This window comes from Sminthopsis crassicaudata, chromosome 2, assembly GCF_048593235.1.
Source record: "Sminthopsis crassicaudata isolate SCR6 chromosome 2, ASM4859323v1, whole genome shotgun sequence".
In the NCBI taxonomy this organism is placed as follows: Eukaryota; Metazoa; Chordata; class Mammalia; order Dasyuromorphia; family Dasyuridae; genus Sminthopsis; species Sminthopsis crassicaudata.
The window spans coordinates 448,133,996-448,159,482 of record NC_133618.1 but is presented as its reverse complement, the minus strand read 5'-3'; the positions used below and the strand labels follow the sequence as shown (position 1 = coordinate 448,159,482).

General features: G+C 37.8%; 1 protein-coding gene across 1 annotated transcript in view; it reads left to right on the top strand.

Annotated features, from left to right (window-relative positions):
- Positions 1–25,487, top strand: part of ARHGAP40 (Rho GTPase activating protein 40) — a 71,670-nt gene that overhangs the window by 33,598 nt on the left and 12,585 nt on the right. Inside the window, exons 3-12 of the mRNA XM_074292667.1 lie at positions 7,908–8,128; positions 11,056–11,131; positions 12,555–12,718; positions 14,169–14,334; positions 16,279–16,370; positions 16,569–16,646; positions 19,154–19,313; positions 21,873–21,955; positions 23,554–23,760; positions 24,711–24,851. Coding sequence (XP_074148768.1) covers positions 7,908–8,128; positions 11,056–11,131; positions 12,555–12,718; positions 14,169–14,334; positions 16,279–16,370; positions 16,569–16,646; positions 19,154–19,313; positions 21,873–21,955; positions 23,554–23,760; positions 24,711–24,851 — 1,388 coding nt within the window. The remainder of the gene's footprint in view (positions 1–7,907; positions 8,129–11,055; positions 11,132–12,554; positions 12,719–14,168; positions 14,335–16,278; positions 16,371–16,568; positions 16,647–19,153; positions 19,314–21,872; positions 21,956–23,553; positions 23,761–24,710; positions 24,852–25,487) is intronic.

Here is a 25,487-nt window from a genome sequence, read left to right as displayed (position 1 = left end):
TCCCAGGAGTGTACACACATAGTCCCACACACTATGGGTGTATACACACAGATACATATAGTACATACATACACACACCCTCCATATCACCCCATGGAGGTATTGTCAGTTCTGTTGGACTGAGATCCCCCTTTCATTCTACCAGGTTTAATTCCTTATCTTACAAATATGGAATCCAAGGCCTAGAGTGATATACTTCAAGTAGCAGAGCAAGGATTCAAAGGTATTCACAGGACCTCTGACTCAGAGCCAGCACCCTTGCCAATATATTATGGTGAACTTGACAAATGCTTTATTAAAATCAAGCTCCAGTGTATCCGTGCCATTCTTCTGATTAAACAGCCTGATAAGAGATGGCATTCATACTTATGTGGTATAACAAGTCCTTGCCTAAAATATTTCTCTATTTGTCAATATTGTTTATCCCAGTTCTTTAAACATGTCAAATAACTCTGTATATTCTTCTCCTCCTTTCTCCTAAACAGTTCCCAAACAGTACACAAACTCAAAGAAGTAAATTCCTTTTTATCTTACCTTTATCCACCCCCCTTTCCATCTCACCCCCCCCCCAAATCCAAACTGGAGGAAACATTCCCTTCCAGACATTATTAGTTGTAACAAGCAGAGATCAGCATGGTGAAATGGTAATGTGTACTTCTGTGATGAGTGGGACTTGGCTCTCAGCTCTTTTTTCCTCCTACCCTTGAGATTGTTTATGTCCTCCACCTTCCCACTAAATTTGTGTCTGCACAAATGTGTTTATACTTTTGGTAGTTTCAGATTTAGAAGCGACCTTTGCAGAATAGAACATAAGAGGAGCTATTCTTTCAAGTTTCCTTTATCTGGGACTTTTGGAAACATTAGGACATAATCTATTCCCCACTTATGTAACAGATAAAATCAAGGTAGACTGAGGCATAAAGTTATGAGCACAATGAGTTTATTAATAAAACATGAATTTACTAATAAATAGGACTCAACTTCCCCACAAAGCTAAAACCCCAAATGAAGGTTCTCTTATAGTTTTAGGAAATACAGAAAATAGGAAGGCTAGCATCATAGAAGAAAATATGATTTGATGGAAATTAGGAAGAGGGACTAACAACAACCCTCTTCGTTTCCATCTGTGAGAAATAGTCATTGTTTGAGTCCAGTTGCATTTGCAAGGACAGAGATAGCAAACCAGACTTCTTTGTGTAACAAACCAGATATCCATGAGGAATACTTGGTTCTGTAAAGATTTTAGCGATCAGTCTCCTTAGCGTCCACCTGTATTTTTTGAGGTGACATATTTCCTTAACACAAGTACAAAAGCATGATTAACAGAAGAACTGGAAACCTAACTCATTAGAGGCCAGCTAAATTTCTGAATTAAGTTCAGAGACAAGGAATCATGACTTGGTCAGTTATTGAACAAAAATCAATTAATTTTAAATAGGATCAATTTAAAAAAGCACAGAATCAATTTGTTTCACTTAAAAAGATTCAGTGGCTCCCTATGGTCTTTAGGCTAAAATGGCTTTTGTCTAGCATATAAAGCTATACAATCCATCGTTTTTTGGGGGTAGGGGAATCTTCTTGATTTATTAGTCATTCAGTCCTGAAGGAGACTAACTAACTCCAAAGAAAGAAAAAGAAATCTTTTCTTGTTCTCTTTGACTCATTATACCCCACCCTGGAGTCCTAGGAAAAATTTTCTAAAAGTTTAGGAATGGGTCATTAAACATAAAGCACAAAGAAGATAAGGTATAGGACAACTTTTTCTTTCTTCCACTAAAGAAGAAATGTTTAAAATACAAAGGATCCTTATGTATGTTGATGATTAAAGCAAGTAGCAGTAAGCTATATTTCCCTCATACTCTTGAATGTGATAACTCCTGACTTATTGAACTCACAAAGTTGTTATCGAGGCTGGAACCACCCATCTCAGGATTGCTGTTTGATCACCTGTGGTCAGGGAAAAAACCACTAAGAAGAGATAGCCAGAGCATTTGAGCTCCATTCTTAGGTTTATCTAGATCTCATCAGGTGTTCCCTGTACTGTGGAGCTTCCATAACTTTAAGGAGTTATGGAAGCCCTTCCCACCGCCCTTGTTGGAAATCTGAGGAAGGGCTTGAAGAGTCCTAACATATTTGATAAATGGGAGGAAAGAATGATCATTCTTTCCTTTTAAAGTCTATTGAATAATCAGCCTTTTCTGCTCAGTGGCCAGCTCTATTGGGTTTGCCTCAATCTCTCACTCTCCCCCACCAACTTCCCTATCACAGGGACCAAGAGACCAACCACAAGTTTCTGTTTACATTTGTGCTTTAGCAAACAGCCAGGCAAATGTATTTATCAGAAACAGTCTGGTGATAAGGCCATTAGAAAGGACCAAGATACTAGTTCAGCTCCATAGGAAGGGCTCCAGACAAAACAGATAAGGAGTTTTCCCCCATTATAAAGCCTTCTACAGTCTGGTCCCAACTCCCCCCTCTGCAGTTCTTTTCCAGAGTTATTACATATAACTCTCCTTCATAATACTCCATTTCAGTCAAACTCTTAAATTGATGTTTTCTTCTGTATTCCAGCCTCTTAGAATCCCTAGCTTTTTTCAAAGCTCATCTCACATGCTACTTTCTATGTAAGATTGTTCCTGATTCCTCTTGCCTATTAGTACTTTCCTCTATTCAGTTTTAGTTTTTATGTTTCTTTGTATGTAATTTGAATTTTCTTATTTGTGCTCTCATTGTTTTTCCCAATTAGAATGTGGACTCTTTGAGGACAAGGACCTTAAAAAAATTTTTATTTTTGTATTCCTAGCATCTAGCACTTCAGAGTATATTGTAAGTGCTTGACCAATGCTTGCTGGTTAGATAATTGCATAAATATGTATGCATATATTGGATTTAACATATATTTTTACCATGTTTAACCTAGATTACTTGCTATCTAGGAGAGGAGGTGGGGAAAAGGGGGGGAAAATTGGAACACAAGGTTGTGTAAGGGTCAATGTTGAAAAATTATCCATGCATATGTTTTGAAAATAAAAAGCTTTAACTAAAAACATTTTTTTTAAAAAACGTTTGCTCACTAAGAAACCTATGGTTCAAATCTTTTGGATCATAGAATTAAAATTTTTAAGCTAAAAGGAACCTGAAAGGCCATCTAGTTCTACCCCTTTATTTTTATAGATAAGAAAATGAGGTCTAGAGAAATTAAGTGATTTCTTTTAGGTCATACAGTTAGAAAATGACAGAGCTAGACTTGGAATACAAAGTCTTTAATTCCACATCCAGATTTCTTTTTGCCACATTAAACTGTCTCTAGATCACTTAGTTCCTGGATAAAACTAGAAGATCAGAAGACAAAGCAATTTGCATTTGCCAGGTAAATATCAGTGATTTTGTAGTAGAGCTGTTTTGGGAGAGTTTTGGAGGGCACTAGTGGGCATGTCAGTATCTCTTCATTCTTTGTTTTCTAGTGACCAGTATGTCTCATAATGCTGGGGAGTCTCTGGAGAAACCCCACAGGCTCCAATTTGCACTTCTATGTTTTGCCAGCTTTTTAAATGACTCCTAAGTGTGTGGGGAAGAGGAAATTTTACCCACAACATAGGGAGTCCATGAAGGGACAAATGACCTGTTAGATAATTGAGCTCAGATGGGTGTGACCTCTATCATAGAACAACTGCTTTCTCTAAAGGACCAAATATATGGAATAGTTTTACCATTTTAGTTTTCTATTTAGCTCTTTCTTTTTTTATATTGTGACAATGAATCTTCTAATTTAGTTTTTATAAGTACTTAGTTTTTATACTGTCTTATTGAGAAGAAATTGAACATTTCAGGCTGAAACGGGTTTTGCAGTTAGACGGATGAAGCTTTGGATAGAAAATGATAATGATAATAAACATTAACATAATGCTTTGCAATTTATAAATGGATATGGCAACCGGAAACAACTGTGCTTTCTCTGAACTCAAACCCAGCCCTTTAGCTTATTACTAGGTTCTGTTTGTGAGAAAAGTGGGTCATTACAAGGGAGTCTCAGACATCAATTGGGGAAAGCTAATTTTCTGAGAACAAGGATGATTTTTCTAGGTTAAGCTTCATTACAGGCCTGCACAATCTCTAATTAAATTGTGTACAAAACATGCAGGCCAAATCCAGTTTTATTTTGAGGATTTGTGATTATTTTGTGTAAGAAGATGAGCTGTCCAAAGAACATGAGCAGTGATTTCCAGAGTTCTGGAACTTGATAGGCTCAGTTGGAGATCCCTTAGCTTGATATTACAATCAGAACCTGTCCCGATTGCACTCTTCTTTCTTCCCTTCCCCCACCTTTTTGTTATTTTCCTCTTTTAGAACTGGCCTTGAAAAATGGGATTTTTTTTTCTTTTTTTCTGATTGTACTTGTATTCCCAGGGCTCAGCACAGTTCCCAGCATATAGTGCTTATAAATGTTTGTTTACTGTTAACTTTTTTCCTTTCTCTCCTTCCTTCAGTCTCTCCCTCCGTCTTCTTTCCTTTCTTCCCTTTTATTCATTTATTTTCTCTCTCTCTTTCTCTTTCCTTCTTTCCTTTCTTTCCCTTACTTCCTTTCTTTCTTCTTTCAGTTAATTTCTTTTTCTTTCCTTCCTTCTCTTCTATTCTGACTTTCTTTTGGGAAGAAATATGACTTCAGATAAAAACTCTTTTTTGGGACCATTTATCATTAAGGATAGATACTTCAAGAACCCATGATTCAATTAATGTGAGTATGTCCTACCATTGAGAAATACAATTCCTACCACATTAGTTGTTGATTTGATGAATTACTGTAACTGAAACGTTCCTTACCTTAGTGGCCAACTTTCTGGTGATGAACTTCTTTCTTGGCCAGGTCTGTCTGTACTCAGTCTTTCCAATTTAGTAAGACCTCACAGAGTTTAACTTGACTAAGATGATCTTAAAAATGAGTCCTCTGTGCCCGTCTGACTCATCAGAGAATGTTGGTAGAGACTCTGGTTGGAAACTTAATAAAATAGCTTCGGTTTCTATTTATGGTACCTGGAGCCTTTGAATGCCTGGCAATTTTCCCTTGACACACACTCATTAAGGTTGTTCTAAAGTATCTGTTTCTTTAAAATGATCAAGGGTTGACAAGTGAAGGATCAGATGAGAACCTGAAATATTGGAGTAGAGAAAGTAGGTAGGTAAATAAACTGAAACAAGAGCAGGGGAATTCAGTTTACCTTACAGATATCTGTTGTATATGTAGAGGAGGTAACATGAAAGAATGAAAAGAATACTGAATTTAGAGCCAAAATACCTGGAGTCAAATCCTAACTGATACTTACTTGTGACCTTTAGCAAATCCCTTCCCCCTCCAAACTGCAGTTCCTTCATATATGCAATGTGGCAGTTGGACAAGATGATCCTAAAATCCTTTCTGGTTCTATAGGTTATGATACTGTGACCTCCAAACTTATTATATACATATATCTCCCTGTCCCCTCTCAAAGAGACAGGGGATTACCCTTGGAGCAAAGTTCCATGATGCCAAGGATCTAGATAGTGCTTCTTAGATTGGTTCTACACTGGCTCCTTTGAAGAGAATGTTCGTTTATTCTGTCATTTTTTTATGAGAATGTGACCATTTTTAATATTTTATTATCATAATATGTTTTGAGATTCTAGTGAATCTCCTTTTAAAAATATTTTAACAATTTTATTTTAAAATAATATAATCATTTCTAATAATTCTTTCCCTCTGGTAATTCTCTTACTTATTGACAGCAATGGAAAACAGTAAGCAAAACTTTCTAATATATCATATTTGTTTGAGTATGAAGCATTCTGTACTCATAGTTTACCACTTTTCTGTTTAGATGAAGGGGGTATGTTACAGTTTCTGTCATCTGGAACCAGTGTAGATTTTTGCCTTTATTTATTTAGAGTGATTTTTATGTGTTGTCATATATTGTATTATTTTAATTATTAGTCTTCTAGTTCTTTGTATTGCATCAGTTCATACAAGCCTTCTCATGTTTCTTTGAATTCCACATAATTGCTGCTCCTCAGAACAAAGTAATACTCTTTTACATTCATTTAGGATGATTTGTTTAGCCTGTATCCAATGAATAGTTATCTGCTTTTGGTGCTATACAAAAGCATGATATTCATATCATCTCATATACACACACACACACACACACCTATATACACATGTATATATGTGTGCACACATATATAGAACTTTTTTCCCCTTTTATAGACCTTCTTGAGGTGAAATATCTAGTAATAATTCCTGTGAATCACCAGATATAAACAACTTAATAACTGCTTGCATAGTTCCAAATTGTATTAGTTTGCTTGTGTTAACAAAGCTTATCCAACATTTAGTTCAAATCTCTGAGAATTTGCATCTTTTGTCATTTTTGCTAGTTTGATGAGGGTATTTGATTTGGAGCATTTTTTCTTTATTGATAAGAATATATTTTGCCTTTGCACAACTTCATATTCTTTGATTGCTAAACTTTTGTTTTTAAAGTACAATTTTAAGCTTTATTAATTTATGTCAATTTCCTATATAATTTATAGGTAAAACTTTTATCATTTTTCTTGATTTAGCTTCATTGATTTTATTTATACAAATTGTATTTTCTTTTTTATAATCTCTATCCATTTCTGATTGTGATTCTTCTCATAACATGACATTAGTAGTTAGATCACTTATGCCAGTTATCACAATAAGTTCCAACTGGAGAAGATGCTGATTTAAACATATTTTGTGCCTACCTGCTTTCCATTTTCCCCAGAACTTTAAAAATAAGGACTTCTTCCTACAGCAATTTGTTTTTGGATCTATCAAACACTGAATCCCCATGATTGTTTGATTCTCAGACTTGTTAAGCTACTCAGTTGCACTGGACTACTCTTTGGTTTTTTAATTAGTATGAAATAATTTTAGTGCTTTATAATATAACTTGAAGACTGGGTTGCTTGTTCTATTAAGTTGACATTTTCTGAGTTACCTCTATTAATTTTGTTATTATTTTGCCTACTTTTATGAATAATCTCTTGGTAGTTTGTTTGATATGACACTTCTGCTTTTAGAAAATATTGAATGAAACATAAACAGGTTTAAGCTACAATGTAAGGAGAGATGGTGCTCAAGACATAAAGGAAAACTTATTGGTCAGCCTGAGGATAAAATCCTTGGAGTGACCTTAATAAGGGTGGTTGTGACAGCTCTGACCTTGAAGGAAAAGAAAAGGCATCATATACTCTGGATTGTTTAGACATTCATTAGCCTTTAGTCAGGAGCCAGTGACTTCTTACGGTCCTTTATTATTCTGGTAGCTGTGATACATCATACTTGATAGAAAGCATAATTCCCATTAATTATGCTTTGAACCCACTTCACAAGTAAAATATTTGCTGAGTGTTAAATATTTCTGAAATGCTAATCCGGTTCCCTCATTCTACATGGAAAGAACCTCCGGCATTTAACTGCTGTGCTATAGATATTCAGGGTTAATACTAAAAGTTCATTGCTTTTAATCCTTAGATGAAAATATTCAGCTAGAATTCATATATTTCAAACCAAGTTTTACCCATGGTAGTTGTCCTTTAGTGATTATATCTGTGAATGTGAATATCAATCTCTGAGAATTATAAAATGAATGTCTGGGTGGGACTTCAAAGATCATCTAACCTGGTAGCTTCTTAAATCATAAGTATCCCATCTACTTGACATCTTTGACATCCTTGGCTATTTAGTGTAAGTCCAAATAAATATCTTGGTTGACAAGGAACTTGTTACCATAAACATCTGTGTGTCTGATATTATCTGGGCGAATATGCCCCTCTTTGCTGTCCTCCTTGCTTCTGGAATCACGGTAACGTGTTCACTATATGCAATGCTTTGCATTTGTTGACAGAGGGTGAGGCAGAAGCCCAGTGGCTTCAGGATACGGGCTTGGCTGACCTCATTGGAGCCCCTACGCCAGACACTGATAACAGAGCACTCTTATCCACACTCACAAAGACCCAGGCGGCTGCTGTGCAACGGAGACTAGACACATACACACGCTCAATTCGTAGGAAAAACAAGCCACCAGTGAGAGACGTCAGAGACATCTTTGGGACTTTTGATTCTGGGGTCAGTTAAACCTTATCTTTTTTTGTTTTTGGTCCTTTCCTTCCCCCTCTTGTCTCATTCCCAGTGCTCCTGCTGACTGTAGCAACTTTCTCTCAAATGATTTTTGCCACAAACAAAAATAAACATTGATACTCTGGTGACCATTAAGCTCATACACACAAAAGAAGGTCAGATTTGCAACTGAACAAGTAAAGCATTTGCCTGCATAAGAGAAGTATCAGGACCTACCGAGTACATTACACTAGTTTCTAGGACTACTGTGTGGTGTCATGGAAAAGGTGGTTGCATATGAAATCGGAGGATTTTGATACAAAATTCGTCCTTAAACTACCTTGGACATGAGCAGCTAAATAGCATAGTGCAAAAGGCACTTGGCTTGGAATCAGAAAGACTTATCTTCCTGAGTTCAAATCTTGCCTCAAACACTTATTATCTGTGTAGTCCTGGGTAAATCACTTAACTCTGCTTACCTTACTTTTCTCATTTGTAAAAATGAGCTGGGGAAGGAAATGTCAAGTCACTTTGCCAAGTGGCAACTTTGCCAAGAAAACCTTCAAAAATGGGGGTCAAAACTACCTTAGACAAGTCACTTAATTCTCTAGGTCTCAGTTTCCCCTTCTGTAAAATGAGGGGATTGGACTAAATGACCTTTGAGGTCCTTTCTTGCTCTAAGTCTCTTATGACAAAGGTTAAAATCCTTACTCCCGATATCTAGGAGTTTATTTAACACAATAATTTTAGGATCATAGATTTAAAGATCTGATTTTAGAGCATATGGAATCTAACCCCCTCATTTTTCTTTTTGGATTTTTAAATTTTTAAAAATTTATTTTTATTTATTTATTTTTAATACACATTGCTTTATGAAACATGTTGGGAGAAAAAAAAATCAGTATGAAAGGGGAAAATCATGGGAGGAAAAAACCTAGAAAAAAGAAGTGAACATAGCATTACATTCAATCTCCATAGTTCTTTTTCTGGATGTAGATGGCATTTGCTGTCTAAAATCTAAAATCAGTGAGGTCATTGAACCCACTGAGAAGAACCAAGTCTTTCATAGTTGATCATTACACATTTTTGCTGTTATTGTGTAAAATGTATTCCTGATTCTGCTTGTTTCTCTCAGCATCAGTTCGTGCAAATCTTTACAGGCCTTTCTAAAATCAGCTTGTTCATCATTTTTTATAATACAATAATATTCCATCAACCCCCTCATTTTACAGAGAAAGGATACTGAGGTCCAGAAATTTAAGTGTGGCATCTAGCATCTTTTCTGGATCTAATCAATAAATTATCATTCAGAAGTCCCTGCTTCTATCACATCACCACTTTAGAGAATAAAAATAATAGTAACTCATATTTTATTTTAAATAATAGCTTTTTATTTTTAGATAGTTTTTAACATTTATCCTTACAAAATCTTGTATTCCAAACTTTTCTCCTTCCTTTCTCTTTATTTCCCTTCCCTAGATGGCAAGCAATTTAAACATGTGAAATTCTTCTGAAATTCTATTCTAAAATTATTATGCTGCACAAGAAAAATCAGATCAAAAAGAGAAAAGCAAACAATAAAAAAGGTGAAAATACTATGTTGCCGTCCATATTCAATTTCCACAGCCCTCTCTCTGGTGTAGATGGCTCTCTCTATCCAGTATTGGAATTGGCCTGAATCACCTCATTGTTGAAAAAAGCCATGTCCATCATTATAGAATACTTAGAGCATTATAAAGTGTTTTCTGTACAAAGACCCTGAGATTGGCAGCATGATATTATCCCCATTTGTAGATGAGGAAACTGAGGTTCTCAGAGAAGGAAAAGTGACCTATCGATGGTCACAGAAGTAGAATATAGCAGAGCCAGGATTTACAAAACCAAGTCCTCTCACTCCAAGACTACATCCTTGGGCCAGAGAAAGGTCTTTGTCTCCCAGACAATGGCACCTGAAACATACTTGCCTATCAGGAGGTAGGGAAAGAGAAAGGAGATGAGAAAAATGAACAGCAGCCCTTTACAGCCTGATTTGGCTTTCTTTTAGGCTTATTATATATTACATTTATCCCTTCCACATCGTGACTTTCCCCAGCAAGTTTTTGATTTATCATGGGGTGGCATAAGAAATTAAATGGGAGACTTTTAGAATTTTGTGGAAACTGCAAAGGATACAGAAAACAAACTCAAAAATATGTGTGTATAGACATATACATACATATGTAGTATTGTGTTATATTAACATTTTATCTTTTAATACCATAAAAATTCAAACATCTTCTATAATATGAAGGAAGAACCAAAACATTTTCTGTGGATTTTCCAAATTGGGGGAATGTTATACCCCTAACCCTTGAGATGTGGAAGGGATTAACTATACTTTTTTTCATATATCTTACAATCCAGACAAATTGACCTTCTTGGTCTCGTTTTTCTTCCTTGCAAAATGAGGACAATAATAGCACCTCCTTCCTAGAGTTATAGTGAAAATTAAATAAGAGGACACAGAAGGCACTTTGATATATAAGCAGCTATCATTTAAGGTTTACATTGCATCACTCATCCCTCTCCCTCTACATAGACTGTCTTTTTCCTTTCCCCAATGTCCCCTGCTTGGAATTTACTCACTCATTTCCTCTTCTATCTTTTAGAATCTACAGCTTCCTTTAAAAATTACTTCATGCTTTTTCCTATATGATGCCTAGCCTGATTCCCCCTGGCTATTATTATTCCTCCCCTCAAAATTACCTTGCATTTACTTTGTATCTGTGGTAGATAATCCATTTTGTGAACACTTTTTATTATACATGTTGTTTTCTCCTATAGCTATTAAGCTTCTTAAAGAAAGAGACTTTTATTTTTGTCTTTGTATCCCTGGCACACAGTAAGTACTGAGTGAATACTTATTGATTGATATAATTTGCAACATTTTTATTCAGCAGGTGTTAGCAGAGAGAGCGGATGCTGAAGAGAAATGGACCCAGCTCAACTCTAGACCTGCACAATCCCCACCAGGTAAGAAGTCCTTTTGTTTTTTGGGATTCTCAAAATATATCCAAGTTCCTCTTCAAAGAAATTAAGTATTTTGTAACTATCGGTCTTTGGACCAACATCAGTCTCTGGAAGAGGTTTATCAGTCAAAATAGTTTTTTGCTACCAGAGTCCTCACTTTTTAAAATTTTAAAAAGAAACCCTTCCTTCCTCCTCCTTCCTATATCCTGCTCATTCCTTCTACTTGGCTCCCAGCTTCTTAATGTCTTTTGTGATACTGTTACTGAGTTTGAAAACTCGACTAGTAGACTTCTGGGCTCTTGTACCAATGTAGAAATGAACTTAAGCAGGATCAGTGGGGTGGGGATCAAATTTCTTGGCAAATCCGGGGATGGAGCCTAATGGTGGTGAATCTTTCATCTGCATAGAATTGTGTGTCCTGGCATTAACATGACCCAAAAAAAGTGTGTTTTTTTTTTATGTATCAGAGAACTTGAAAAATGCGTCGTAGGTGCTGGGAGTCCTAGTGGACTCTGGTATCTGGAACTTTACATCATAGAGGGGAAAAGGCACGTTATGATTATAAGACTTCTAGATACAATTCAACAAAGTTTATTAAGTGTGTGCTATGATCAGAGCCCTGGATTAGGTGCTCAGAAAGAGACAAAGTTTAAATTAATTAAATCAAATACAAAAAATCTTGGTTCTTCATGAATTTAGTCTAGGAATATGCTATAACACAGCTACTCATAACATGCAATATTACATGTTGAATGCTTTAGACGATCCAAGGGGGAAAGGCCAAACAACCAGTGGTACCTTGGAGGACTTAGTCAAAGAGGTGGAATTTGAATTAGAAAAGAATTGGAAGGAATTCAGCAAGCAAAGAGATTGAGAATGGGTAGAGGGATAGAAGGTCACACAAAAGATTGGGAATAGACTGAACGAAGACAAGAAAGAGGGAGAGTGTAGTGATTATTCTGCAACTTTAGAGATAACCAGGTTTATAGACTATATGTAAGGTAAGGCAGGAAAGGGAGATGGCACCAAATTGAAGAAAATTTAAATGTTAGTCAAAGAAGAATGAACTTTACTCTAGAGGCAATAGGAAAACATTGAAAATTCTTTAGCAGATCACTGATATCACTAGATCTATGCATAATGAAAAATATTCTGGGTATGAAGGACAGGTTGGAAGGATAAGAAAACAGAAGTGGAAAAAACTTGGATGGAATCCCCATAGTTAGTTACTCTGTAGCCAAAATTCCTTTGAATGTGAGAATTAAAAGTTTGGCTTATGGGTCTGAGGTCCAGGGAGGGAGAAATATATCTGTAGTAGATAAATTCCTGAGTAGCTTTCTCCCTCAGAACTGCAGTCACTAATAATCTGCAGGACATCTGTCCTGTGGATTCTATTGAAGAACTCTGTTTCTCCCCCTTTTGGTAGTGGCAGATTATCCAGGATGTGTGGAATATCCTTGCCCAGTTCCCAGTTCTGGGAAGGAGGAAATATTCAGCACTGATTCTGCATATTCGGAGCAAGCAGCTCTCCTGCAAAAAAGAACACTACCCCCAGAAAGCAAGTGGATAAAGGGCAAGGGCTCACTGCCGGTAAGGGATTGAGAACACACTTGGATGATTGTTTGCATTAACTTTTGGGGGCATTTGGATTCTTGAGGCACCATTGAGGGTATGCTCTTAGATTCGATTTCATAAACTTTTCCTGGATATCTACAATGAGTAAGGCCCTCTGAAGGATATATAGATGATAATGTATTGTCCCTGACTTTAAGAAACTCCCAGTTTCATATATGAGATAAGGCATATGCACAGCATTGTAAAACAAGGTTTATTGGTGATTTGGGGTCATACACTAAAAGGTGTACCGATTAAAGAATATTTCTCATCCTTTTCTCTCTTTTCTTCCTGCTCTTTTTTTTTTTTTTTTGATAATGACTAACATGGGAATTTGTTTTTTCTTGACTATACATATTCATAATTTATTTTTTGTCTTCTCAGTGGGTTGGGGAGGGAAATTGGAATGGAAAATAAATTCAGTTGAAATTTTAAATTCGGAGGAAGAAGAGCAATGGATGGAAATTACTAAGTGACAAATTTAGGTTTGATATTAGGAATAATTTCCTAGAAATAAATTGTAGCTTTGTTAAATACCTGCTCTGAGAAATTGTGAGTTTTCCCTCTTTGGAGGTTTTTCTGCATGACCAATTTGGTAGGTTTGTTGTAGTGGGAATTCCTTTCATTTATGTGTTGAACTAAATGCTTGCTTATGAATATCCTGATATGTCAACGAGATGGATAGAAAAACAAAAACTGAAGGAACTTTGGCACTACTATACATTTCTGTCACTTAATTTCAGTGAGGCCTTCAATCAATTTTGTGACTTTCAGTGAGTTTTGTGACTTTTCTCTGTCAAAGATCACCCATTTGGGATCCTAGATGGAATATTAGTAAGGATGGTTTGGCAGTGGGCACAGGAATGGTAAAAGAGTCTAGGACTTCAGCAGGAGAATTATTGAAGTATTTGGCCATAGATTATAAGCTATTTAGGGTAGTAGATGAACTAGAAGTGGGCTAATATACTTAAAAACTAGGGATGCCTAGAAGGACTAGAGTTTTTCAAGAGAGAAAAGACTAGGTTCACCAAGTGTGAGAGTAAGAGAGCAGATGTTCTTTTGTAGTCAGAGTGTTTCAAAGGTGAACTTCTTTTCATTATAGATGCATAGACTATCAGAGTCAAAAGAAACCTTAGAGATGATGTAAGAACTAGATCATTTCTAAGATTCCTTCTATATTCTAGACCAACTGTCTCATTATACAAATGACTTAACTGAGGCTCAGAGAAGAAGGCATTGTTGGTCTAAGGCTACACATGATGTTAATATCAGATCCAGGACTAGAATCTGGACATTATGATTTTTCCAAGGGACATTCATGTGTTACTTGCAAATAACTAAATTTCCAGGGATTATCTGTAATTCCAGATATGTTAGTCCCTACAAAAGGTTTTGAACATTGGGAATTTTTTTTTTGTTTCTCTAGAAATTTAGAATTCCAAAGGGAAGACTTGGAGTGACAAGAATAGGAGACTTATCCCAACAAGATATGAAGAAGATTCCTACTTTGGCCCTGATTGAATTGACAGCCCTCTGTGACATTTTGGGACTGGACTTGAGGAGGAGCAAGGCAGGAAAATGGAAGGCAACAGGTGAGTTGTCTATCTAGTCTATCTTGTCCTCCACCTTTCTTTTTCTGCCCACATTTCCTCTTCCTGGTTCTCATGTTTAGAATAATTTTTATCTAGTTTTCTTAAATTCACCTTAAGACTCACCTTATTCTGGCCACCAAAAATACTGATTCTTAGTGTTGAAAGGATGAAAGAAAAATAATTTATAAACACTTTCCATATGCCAAGACTAGATTAGACTAAATTTCTTTAATTGAAATAAGATTTAATTGGCAACAAATTCATATTCTTTTAAATCTTTTTATTTAGGAGTAGAGGGCATGGGAAATCTTAAATCTCTGCAGAGGTGCTAGGTAATGTGGAAACAGGGGAATCCTAACATGAGGCTTGAAAGAGACATTTCTTTGTAACAATACTGACCCCTTGTTGTTGAGAACAAAGAGTCCCAGATTCTTGGATAAGTTTGTTCATCAAAGGAAGGAGACAAATATTTATTTTGTTTTGTGAGACAGTTGGGGTAAAGTGGCTTGCCCAGAGTCACACAGCTAGTAAATATTAAGTGTCTGAGGTTGGATTTGAACTCAGATCCTCTTGACTTCAGGTCCAGAACTCTATCCACTGTGTCTAGACAAATATTTATTAAGCACCTTCTATGTTCCAAGCATATGGGCACTTTATAAATATTCTCTCATTTGATTCTTGCAACAACCCTGGATGGTAAATACTACTATGATTTTACAAATGAGAAAACTGAGGCAGACAGTCAAGTGATTTGCTCAGGAGCACACAGCTAGTTTATCTGAGGTTAGGCTTGAACTCAGTCAGACATTTCTTGCTCCAGACCCAGCTAGAGCCTGATTCCAGCATCTGCTTCTAGTGCCTCATGGTCAGTAACAGAGCCCAGCTTTCCCCAATGCCAAGTCTCCCCCTACCTCCATTTACAGGTGTGTGTGTGTGTGTGTGTGTGTGTGTGTGTGTGTGTATGTGTATGTGTATGTGTCTCTGTTCTGTGGCATATACATGTTTTTCTTGCATCCATAGAGCTTCATCTCCCGCCATCCTTGTTTTGTGCTTATTTGCTTGCTTGATAGACACAGAGAAGGCTAAGACTCAGTTTTTGTTATTTCAAGAACCTGTGGTCCCATTAGTGAGTGCTCCTACTTACACAGATTGCAACCTCTCCATATCTTGGAAGATGATTTAATAAGTTGTCTTGAACAAAGAAATCAGGACCCACTGGCCAACTTTTGGGGATTAGTATATTTTAATTCAGTAGATCCAATGCAGTGTGTTATAACAGACAGGGTATTGGACTTAGAATCAGGACTAGATAGACAACTCACCTGTTGCCTTCCATTTTCCTGAGTTCTTATTCCACCTGAGATATTTACTTAATGGGGCAGCTAGGTGGCGCAGTGGACAGAGCACCAGCCTTGAATTCAGGAGGACCAGAGTTCAAATTTGATCTCAGACACAACACTTCCTAGCTGTGTGACCCTGGGCAAGTCACTTAACCCCAGCCTCAGGGGGGAAAAAAGAAAGAAAGAAAGATATTTACTTAACTTGTATAACCTTAAGCAAGTCACTTTCTTCCAGACCTGTTTCCTTATCAGAAAAACAAAGAGGTTGGGAGTTTGGGAGCTCTTAAATTCACTTCCATCTCTAAATCTCCATGTCCCTTGTAGGGTGGATACTCGGTCTGTTCCTGGTCCAGTTCTCAAAGCCTTTTCAGCTCAGTAGGAATTCTGTTCCATTATAGTCATCCTGAGAACTAAGCTTAGGATCTATGTCTCAGGGAGACATGGAGGAAAATTTTTGTTGAGTTTAGTCATTGTCTTTAAAATTTGTCCTTTAATTCTGTTGGAATGGATGGTCTAATGCGTGTTGCTCCTGGAGAAACTAAGAAAGGAAATTCAGTATTAACTAAAAAGACATGAAATATTTTTTGGTCACTTCTTTTTACAGAGAACCAGCTCTTTGGAGTCCCTCTTAGTACTTTGCTGGAGACTGATCAGAAAGTTGTCCCCAACACACAAGTCCCATTGATTCTACAAGCTGTAAGTTGCCTTCAGATGTCACATGTGTGTAGCTCCAAGTTAGCTTCTGGCCATCTGTTTGCATACACTGAGAGGTTCCAAACCTTTCAGATTCTGGATTATACATAAAAACTAGCTTCCAAATTGGAATCTTCCTAGGTGGGCTTTCAAAGCTTCTGTCACCTGATGTTTCACTCATTGGTTCCACTTCTCTCCTAGCTGCTGTCCTGTTTGGAGAAGAGAGGATTAGACACTGAAGGGATTCTGAGAGTATCTGGCTCCCAGACCAGGATTAAGGTAATTGGGGGTTTTTTTGTTTGCTTTTATTAGTAATATTTTTTAAACTAGTTTTTTATATTCATCTGTGCACATGGTGGTCTCTGTTCCTGGCATTTTTCTTATTAACATGTAACATATGGCTAGTAGAAATGTTCTCTTATTGGCCTGTGCATTTTGTGAATTGGTGTGGATAATTAAGCATGAATGTTTGTTGAGTGAGTGAAATGCAAATTCAGTACATGAATACTGACATTCATTTGAGGTGGTTCTGTTTAATTTCATTTGACTTTTTAAACACTTGTCTTGACTATCTTGTCCTCCACCTTTCTCTTTCTACCCATATTTCATCTTCCTGGTTCTCATGTTTGGAATAATTTTTATCTAGTTTTCTTAAATTCATCTTAAGATGCACCTTATTTTTCTGGCCATCAAAAATACTGATTCTTAGAGTTGAAAGGATGAAAGAACAATCATTTATTAAACACTTCCCATATGCCAAGTACTCTGCTAAGCACTGAAGATAGCCCTTGCTCTCCAAGAGCTCACATTCTATTAGGGGAAACAACAAAAAGAGAATTCTATGGGCCCAGTGTGAGGACGGGACTGAAAATCCCAATAGCATGTGAAAGGACATAGGGCAAGACCCTGGAAAACTTCATTTGATACGATTACAATGGTCAGAGTTCTGGAGGACCTGGAGGCAAGGGACATGATAAGGCTAAGTGGTTCTCTATCACACCACAAAGATTATATTTTCATCCAAACTGTAAGCAGCCATATATTCTTCACCCTTGCACTGTAGATGGCCCGGAGTTTGGGGGAAAAGGAGAAGGGATATTTCTCTTGGCAGTGAGTAATCCATATGTTAAACATATGTTTATACACATTTCTATACATATTTCTACAATTATCATCCTGCACAAGATCAAAAAGAAAAAGAAAGAGAAAGAAAATAAAATTCAAGCAAACAACAAAAAAAGTTGTGATTCATATTCAGTCCCCACAGTACAGATGGCTCTCTTCTTCATCACTAGATCATTGGAACTGTGCTGAATCACCTTGTTGTTGAAAAGAGCTATGTCCGTTAGAATTGATCATCATATAATCTTTCTACAACCCCTATTCTCAAAGAGTCATTACCCCTTTTTTAGTTTTTCTGAATATAGTAACTGCTCTCTAGGACTATCACTTCTTTTCCTGGAATTCTCATGGATTGCAGGACCTACTGGGTAATTTGGATAATAATTGTACCGTAATTAGCTTGAGTCCCTACCCCAGGTCATCTAAATTCAGTTACAACATCTTCCTAGCAAATCAAAATTAAGAATATTTTAAAATAAAATATTTCATTAGGATGAAAGTAATTAGCAAAGGAACAGAGAAACATATTTCTGGAGGGTTGTAATCCAAAATGCCCAGTTACTCAAAAGTGATGGGGGCGCTGGGGATGGTGGGGAAGAGAACTGGGATCCATTATCCCTTGAAAACCTTGTAAACCAGGGTGAAGGAATTGTTTCTCTCATGGTCAAATGGAGTAAAGAAGGTATACTCCTTCATCTCTTTTCATCTTGGTCTTTGTAGCTGGTTGGAATACTATATAGCAATGAGACTCCTTGTACTTATTTCAGAGGGAGTTAGGCTGTTTTTCTGTTAACAGAATGTTAACTTATATTGGAATCATCCCCACTGAGCAGACCAAGTCTCATGACATCATGTTCTAATTTGATTCCCCACCTTCAGTGGCTCAGGGACTGATTCCTTTTCTCTGCGACTCGGAAACATGTTGGGACTCCTGGTTTGTACCATCACAACTTCACTGAAATTCATCTGTGGGTTCTTAGACCCATATATCACAGGATGTCAGGCCTGGAACTCTAATCAAGCTAATCCTTGAAGCCTAGAGCCTTATGGGAAATGTTAGAGTCTATATTCTATTCAGGGGGTAGGAAAAGGAGGGGATTGTTAGAAAACAAAACCTGCACACAAATAAAGTAAATATAACATTGTAAGTAGGGAAAAAGTACTTATACTTGGGGAGCACAGGGCAAGTTTCACAGAGGAGGTAGTTGAAGAAAGGAAGGCAAAGATTCCCAGAGGCAGAGTTGAAGAGATAGTGGATTCCAGGCACTGGGGATGTGCAAGTGGAGTGTTGCATTTGGGAATAGTTTATACTCCAGTCTAACATGGAGGTTAGGAAGGAGTGTAAAATTAAAATAAGGTTGGGAAGGTGATTTGGAGCCAGATTTAGAAATTCCTTAAGGGCCAACCCGAGGAGTTTGTATTTTATCCAAGAAACTTGAGGAAGTCCTTGAAAGGCTTAGAGAATGGATGTGACCTTTGCCTTAGATTATTTTGGCTGCTTTTTGAAGGTTGGATAGGAGAAGAAAAAGACCAAAAGGGGAAAGATCAATTAGATGGATGTTACATGATGATTGAGGGACAGAATTAGAGGGATGATTACATATTTAGACAAAAGAAAAAGGATATGAGAGACATTGGTGTCTTACCCATGTTCTTGTTTTCAGATTTTGCAGCAGAAGCTGGAGAGAGACTTCTATGCAGGTCTCTTCAACTGGGATGAGGTCCATCAAAATGACGCATCGGGCTTGCTGAAGAGGTTCATCCGAGAGCTCCCTACTCCACTGCTCACAGCTGAGTACCTGCCTGCCTTCACCGTGGTACAGAGTGAGTCGTCTCACCCACTGGGGTCGGGGTGAAGAGGGGAATGGCGAAGGCTCAGGACAGCCTCCTGTTTTGTAAATAGACTCCTTTCCAAAAGCGGAATGGCTGCCTCCAGCGGAGTCTGCCATTACCAGAGGTCTCCTGATACAGGACCGCCATTTGTTAGTGATGTGAGAGAGGAAATTTTGTCCACGCGAAGTTGCAGACTGCTAGTACACCCCCTCCTTCCCTCCCCTCTCCCCCCGCCCACCTTGGTGATGCTCATTCTCAATTCTGTGAGACTTTAAATGTGTAAAAGAAGAACCAACTGGCAGGAGCTTGCTAAGGCTTCTTTGGGGAGAGGCAACAAGAAGCAGAGTTCTTTGTGTGGAAGTCTATCCCAGCTCTCAGGGAGGATGCTTGTTGGGGTATGTGAGCTGAGTGCCAGATGCTCTCTAAAGGGTACTGAGATTATGTATGTGTGTTTCTTTTTGCTTAGAAGACACTATAAAAGACTGGGAAGTTTCCTTTGGGGGTCAGTACTCTCTTTGCAAGTAGAAATTTCTTTTACTTCCCTGGGAAGTAACTTGTCAAGCTTTGTTGATAAGAGCCATGCTTCTGTTAATTAATCACTCAACGGACATTTAAAAAAAAAACACCTATTATACCACTACACTAGACATTGCAGACACAAGGACAAAAATAAAATTACTGCTCTCAAGGAGCTTGTCTTCTAACATATATAAATATATATAAAATATAGAAAGGGTTGGGGTCTGGATGTGTGATTTTATTAATCTTGAAAACTCTCAGATGAGGAAATCCTTCCCTATTAGCACCTTCTCTAAGACTTTATAGTCTTACTTCATATATAAAAGGGGTATCTTTTTTTTTGTTCTTCCCACTCAGTGGGATGAAGGATGGAGGAGAGAGAGAATTTAAATCTGAAAGTAAAAAATTTAAAACTTAAAGAAAAATACTTACAGACCTAGGAAGTTTCCTAGAGTCCTAAGAGGTAAATAATTGCATCATAGTCTGTGTTAGAAAGACTTTCTTCTAATTTTGGAGACATTATTGTAGCTACTATACCCCTTTGCCTCTTAGTGTATTATTCATTACTGATTAAAATATTTATAATTTGTTTTGTTTTTCTTGCCTTCTCAATGATGGGAGAGGAGAACAGAAAGGAGAAAATTTGGAATTCAAAATCAAATAAAATAGAAATTTTAAATCATATTATGCATTATTCAAAGTATTAAATAAGGGGCAACTAGATAGTGCAGGGGATAAAGGATAGGCCCTGAACTCAGGAGAACCTGAGTTTAAATAAGGCCTCAGATAGTTAATACTACTAGTTGTGTGCCTCTGGGCAAGTCACTTAACCTCAAATACCCATCCTCTAAAAATGAAAAGAAAGAAAGAAAACAAAATATATGTAAAATAAACACTAAATAATTTTTGGGGGTGGAAGAGAGTAGCTGTGAGAATTTTTAAAAAGCACTTTTGTAGCATTTGAGCTAAACTTTGAAGGAAATTAAGAATTCTAAGAAACAGAGAGTAGGAAGAAGTACATTTCCTTATACTCACTGGCTCTTCCTGGAGTTGAGATTGTTACTAAAAAAATGTGTTGATAGCTCTAGAGGAAAAGACACCCTAAAATTAGCAACAACAACAATGATGATAATTCATTAAGTATCTATTATGTGCCAGGCACTATACCAAGTATTTTACAAACATTATCTCATTTGATCATCTCAACAACCCTGGGAGCTGGCTACTATTATTATTCCTGTTTTACAAATGAGGAAACTGAGGCAAAAGGAGGTTAACTGTTTTGCCCGGAGTCATAGAGCTAGTAAGTATCTGAAGACATTTTAATTCAAGTCTTCCAGACTCCAACTCCGGAACTCTCTGTCTACCTACCTTCCTCCTAACAAAACTCAAAATAGGGTAAGAGACCTTCAGAATAAGGTACTAAGGAAAAAAACAAAAAGATAAAAAAGATTAGATTTCTGATGCCTTTCTATATAATGTGATTGGGGACTTGTTCATTCAATCTAACTGGATTCTGTAAGCATTTCTTTTTTATTTATTTGTTTAATTACTTTTGTGGAGATAATTGGGATTAAGTAACTTGCCCAGGGTGTCACAGCTTGGAAGTATTAAATGTCTGAGGCTGGATTTGAACTCCTGACTTCAGGGCTGGTGCTCTATCCACTGCACTATCTGCCCCTGTAAGCATTTATGAAATGCATTCTATGTGCTAAAGCATGCCTCGACAAATTAAAATGACTCATTTCCTTTAGGAACTTTTAAAGAACCAATAGGTTCAAAGCTGGAAAAGAGATTAGAGACCATAGAATCCAATCCCTTCATTCTATAGTTGAGGAAACTGAGACATACATAGATTAAGTGACTTGTTCAGTGTCACATACTAAGGGTCTGAGATGAGATTTGAAAATGATTTTTTCTCATTCCGAGTCTAGTGCCCTGTCTTCTCCCTTTCATAAATCACCTACCTGCTATGGGCTTGAACCTCCCCAGTTGCACCACAGAGATCTCTACTGCTTTCCCCCCAAACAGATATCCCAGACCTGAAGCAACGGCTACAGGCTCTGAATCTGCTCATCTTAATTCTTCCTGAAGCTAACAGAAACACTTTAAAGGTAAGACTCTATTCTTACTCTGCTCTCCCTTCCGAACTCAGTATTTCCTCCACCCCTTACCCTGAGCATCTCTAAATATTTAATGCTTTCCTTGCCCCGCCATCATTCTAGACAGCCTTGGATCTGGGCCCAAACCTGTTAGCACACATGTACCAAAGGTCATGCTTTTTCCTTGACCAGGACTTACAAAGACATCATTGGCTAATGGAATTATTGGCTTTCACTTATGGAGGTATCACAGGGGATGTGACTCAATTTATAGTGTAAGTCACCAACATGCCGTGTGATAATGGGGTTTTATTCTGATGCCTCAGGTGGTCCTGGGTCCATAGAGGCTAAGCCAGTGGAGCCTAAACCTCAGGCTTTTTCTAGTTGGAAAATTATGAGCTAACGGTCTAGAGTCAGACTATGGGAGCCTTCTTCAGGACCAGCCTAGCTGGGGTCACAAGATTAGTCACTACAAAAACTGCTGGGAAAACTGGAAGACAGTACAGCAGAAACTAGGTCTAGACTGACTCCTTACAAAGGAGCTAAGGTCAAAATGGTGCATAATTTACCCATTAAGGGAGATACCATAGGCAGTTTACCTGTCAGTTCTATGAAGAAGGAAAGAACAAGAGATAGAGAACATTATGAAATGTAAAATGATTTCTTTTGATTATATTAAAAAGTTTTAGCACAAACAAGATTAGTCATTAGGTAATGTTTTTTTTTTTTTTTTTGGCTAGAGCAATTTGTGAAACTATGTGAAGATTCAGAGAGGATACCCTCTGTACTAGTAAAGGGAACAAGGACATCACATTGGTGAAAGTACAGAACTTTGAGAGTATGGAAATCAAAATTATCGTTGCAACATTTTAGCTATCCTTCCCTCATTAGAAGGAAATAAGTGTGGTTATAGGTATTCTCTTTTTCACCTCCTTTATGAGATGCCAGCGTGTGATACTATAAAAATGAACGTGTAATGACGTGGGTTCAGATTATGACTCTACTACTTTTATAATAATTATGCATAATATCTAAGAATTTTAATTTATGTAAAATGAGAGGAGAAATTGGGGCTAAGCACAATGCCTGACCTATAATAGATGTTTAATAAATGTCTATTAAATGTTTATCAAGATGGCATCCCAGGTCCCTTCTAGTTCTAAAACGATAACATTCCTAAGGAGTAGAGGGTGATTGTGAGAGAAAAGAGAGCATTCCATTTTACAGCAGGGTATGCACAGACCCGAGAGTTTCCAAGCAGCTTGCCAAAAATCACACAGAAAGTTGGTGGCAGAAATGATCCTAGAATCCCAGGTCTCCAAAATCCCAAAGAAGACGCTTTTCATTCCCACAGTCTCTGCTGCTTTGGGTTCCTCTCAGGATTAGAACACTAATAGGGAGAGGTGGAAGGTTCAGTGCTTTTCCCAATTGCCTTCTCTGAGACGTAGGGTTTAGGATTTTTCAGAAGAAGAAGCTGGGAGAAAGAGAAGGGAAGTGCTAGCTCAAGGTTATTGAGCTAGTAAGTGTTAGAGCTGGGATTTGAATCCAGATCCTGAGTCCAGATCCTCTGTGCTTCCTCTTACCCTGTGTTCTTCCTCCTTCCCCGCTAGGCTCTGCTGGAATTTCTCAGGAAGGTCGCTTCCCGAGAGAAGAACAATAAGATGACTTTGTGGAATGTTTCCATGGTGATGGCACCAAATCTCTTCATGCATAAAGGGCAGCCTCACAGAATCCCAGAGGGAAAGGGGAAGCAGCTGGCCGAGGGTGCTGCCGATGTCGTCCGGGCCATGATCCACTACCAGGACCTTCTGTGGACCGTAAGTCGGGGGCTGAGGGCATGGAGAAGGGGCCGGCTCTGTCCTCATCAAATGGTGGCAGATCCTAGAAAGTTATTTATGAAATGAGGGAAAAACAAAACAAAACAAAACAACCTGCTTCTATCACTTTGTATTTTCCTTTTTGATATGTTATCAAAAATATTGTGACAAGGGGTTTCACAAATCATAAAATACTGTATAAATGCCAGCTGTTACTATTTTTGTGATTCATAAAGCATAAAATTCAAGTTAAAGAAGGTCATCATGACTGGGCTTTGTTAATGCACGTTTAAAAAAATGGATCTATTCAGGGGCATTATTCCTTGTATGAAAATGTTTTACCATAGGAACACCGTCCTGGGCACCTGGGTGCTTGCTGTTTAGTGTATACTTAGTGATTTAAATTAATGCTTTTAAATAAGAGAGTGCCCCTTGGACATTTCAAATATAATTTTGTTTTTGCATGTTACTGCTGTGGTAAGTAAAGTGTGTCACCATTTTATACATTTCACCCTTAAGAACATGAGACGCGCTGCTTGGGAATCTGCCTGTTGCATTTCACTGGAAGCTTCAGTGCCATAATGGAAGAAACCATATGATTGAGTAAGAAGAGTGATGGATTTGAATGGAGCCAGAGGTCCTGGGTTCAAATCCTGACCCTGTCATTTATATCTATATGGCCTTGTGCAAAGCAGTTAAGCTTTTAGTTTCCTTATATATTAGATGAAGAGAGCGGTATCAGAGCTTTCATATCCCTTCCAACTTCCAGTGTATGGTCTTATGACACCCTCCTCCCCAAAGGAATGATGGCTCTGTAGCTGTGATCCCTGAGGCCCCTGGGGTCACTGTGGCAGGAGTGAAATTCCGCCCCTCTCCCCGTGCCTACCTCATTTCCCTCCCCCCAGAGTCCCACGCTGACTTGAACTGCAGCTGGCTTTTTTTGGCGTTAGGTCTCCTCGTTCTTGGTTGCCCAAGTGCGGAAACTGAATGAGTCCAGCAGCTGGAGGCATCAGTTCTATGACAGACGGATCAAGAACTTCCTTAGAAAGATTCACACGGACAAAGACAAGGGGAACAAGACCTCTGGGGAGGTGAGTGTGGAGCTCATTCCATAAAACATGGTACCTGCCCTGGTGCACCTTAAGTATAGTCTCATTGCCAGGAATACTTGACAGATTCCACTGATAATTTGGGAGTTTATATGCAAAAGATGAGGTTCAAAATTGAGCTTGCTCGGGGGCTCTGAATTTGGGGTCAGAGGATTTAATTCTGACTCTGCCACTAACCAAATTTGGGCAAATTAACTCACTTTTCTTAGCTTCAGTTTCCATCTATAAAAAGAAGGGGTTAGACTATATGGCTTTTTTGTGTTCCTTCCAACTTTATAAATCTAGGATCTCACATTGACCCAGCAGAAGCCATGTGACTAGTGGTCACAGGCAATGGGATCTGATTTTTAGGAACAACTTCTTGCCACTTGTAAGGTCCTTTCCATCTCTCATGCCTGAGATCCATTTGGTTTCCTCGCTCTGAAAGTCACAGAATCCCAGAGTTAGAGGGGAGAGAAGGGAATACCATTTATTATAGTGCATGTTATTTGCCAGGTACTGTGCTAATCGCTTTTTTTTTTTGCAAATATTATCTCATTTGATCCTCACAGCAACCCCCAGAATATAGATGCTGTTATTCCCTTTTTTTAATAATTGAGGAAACTGAGGCATGCAGAA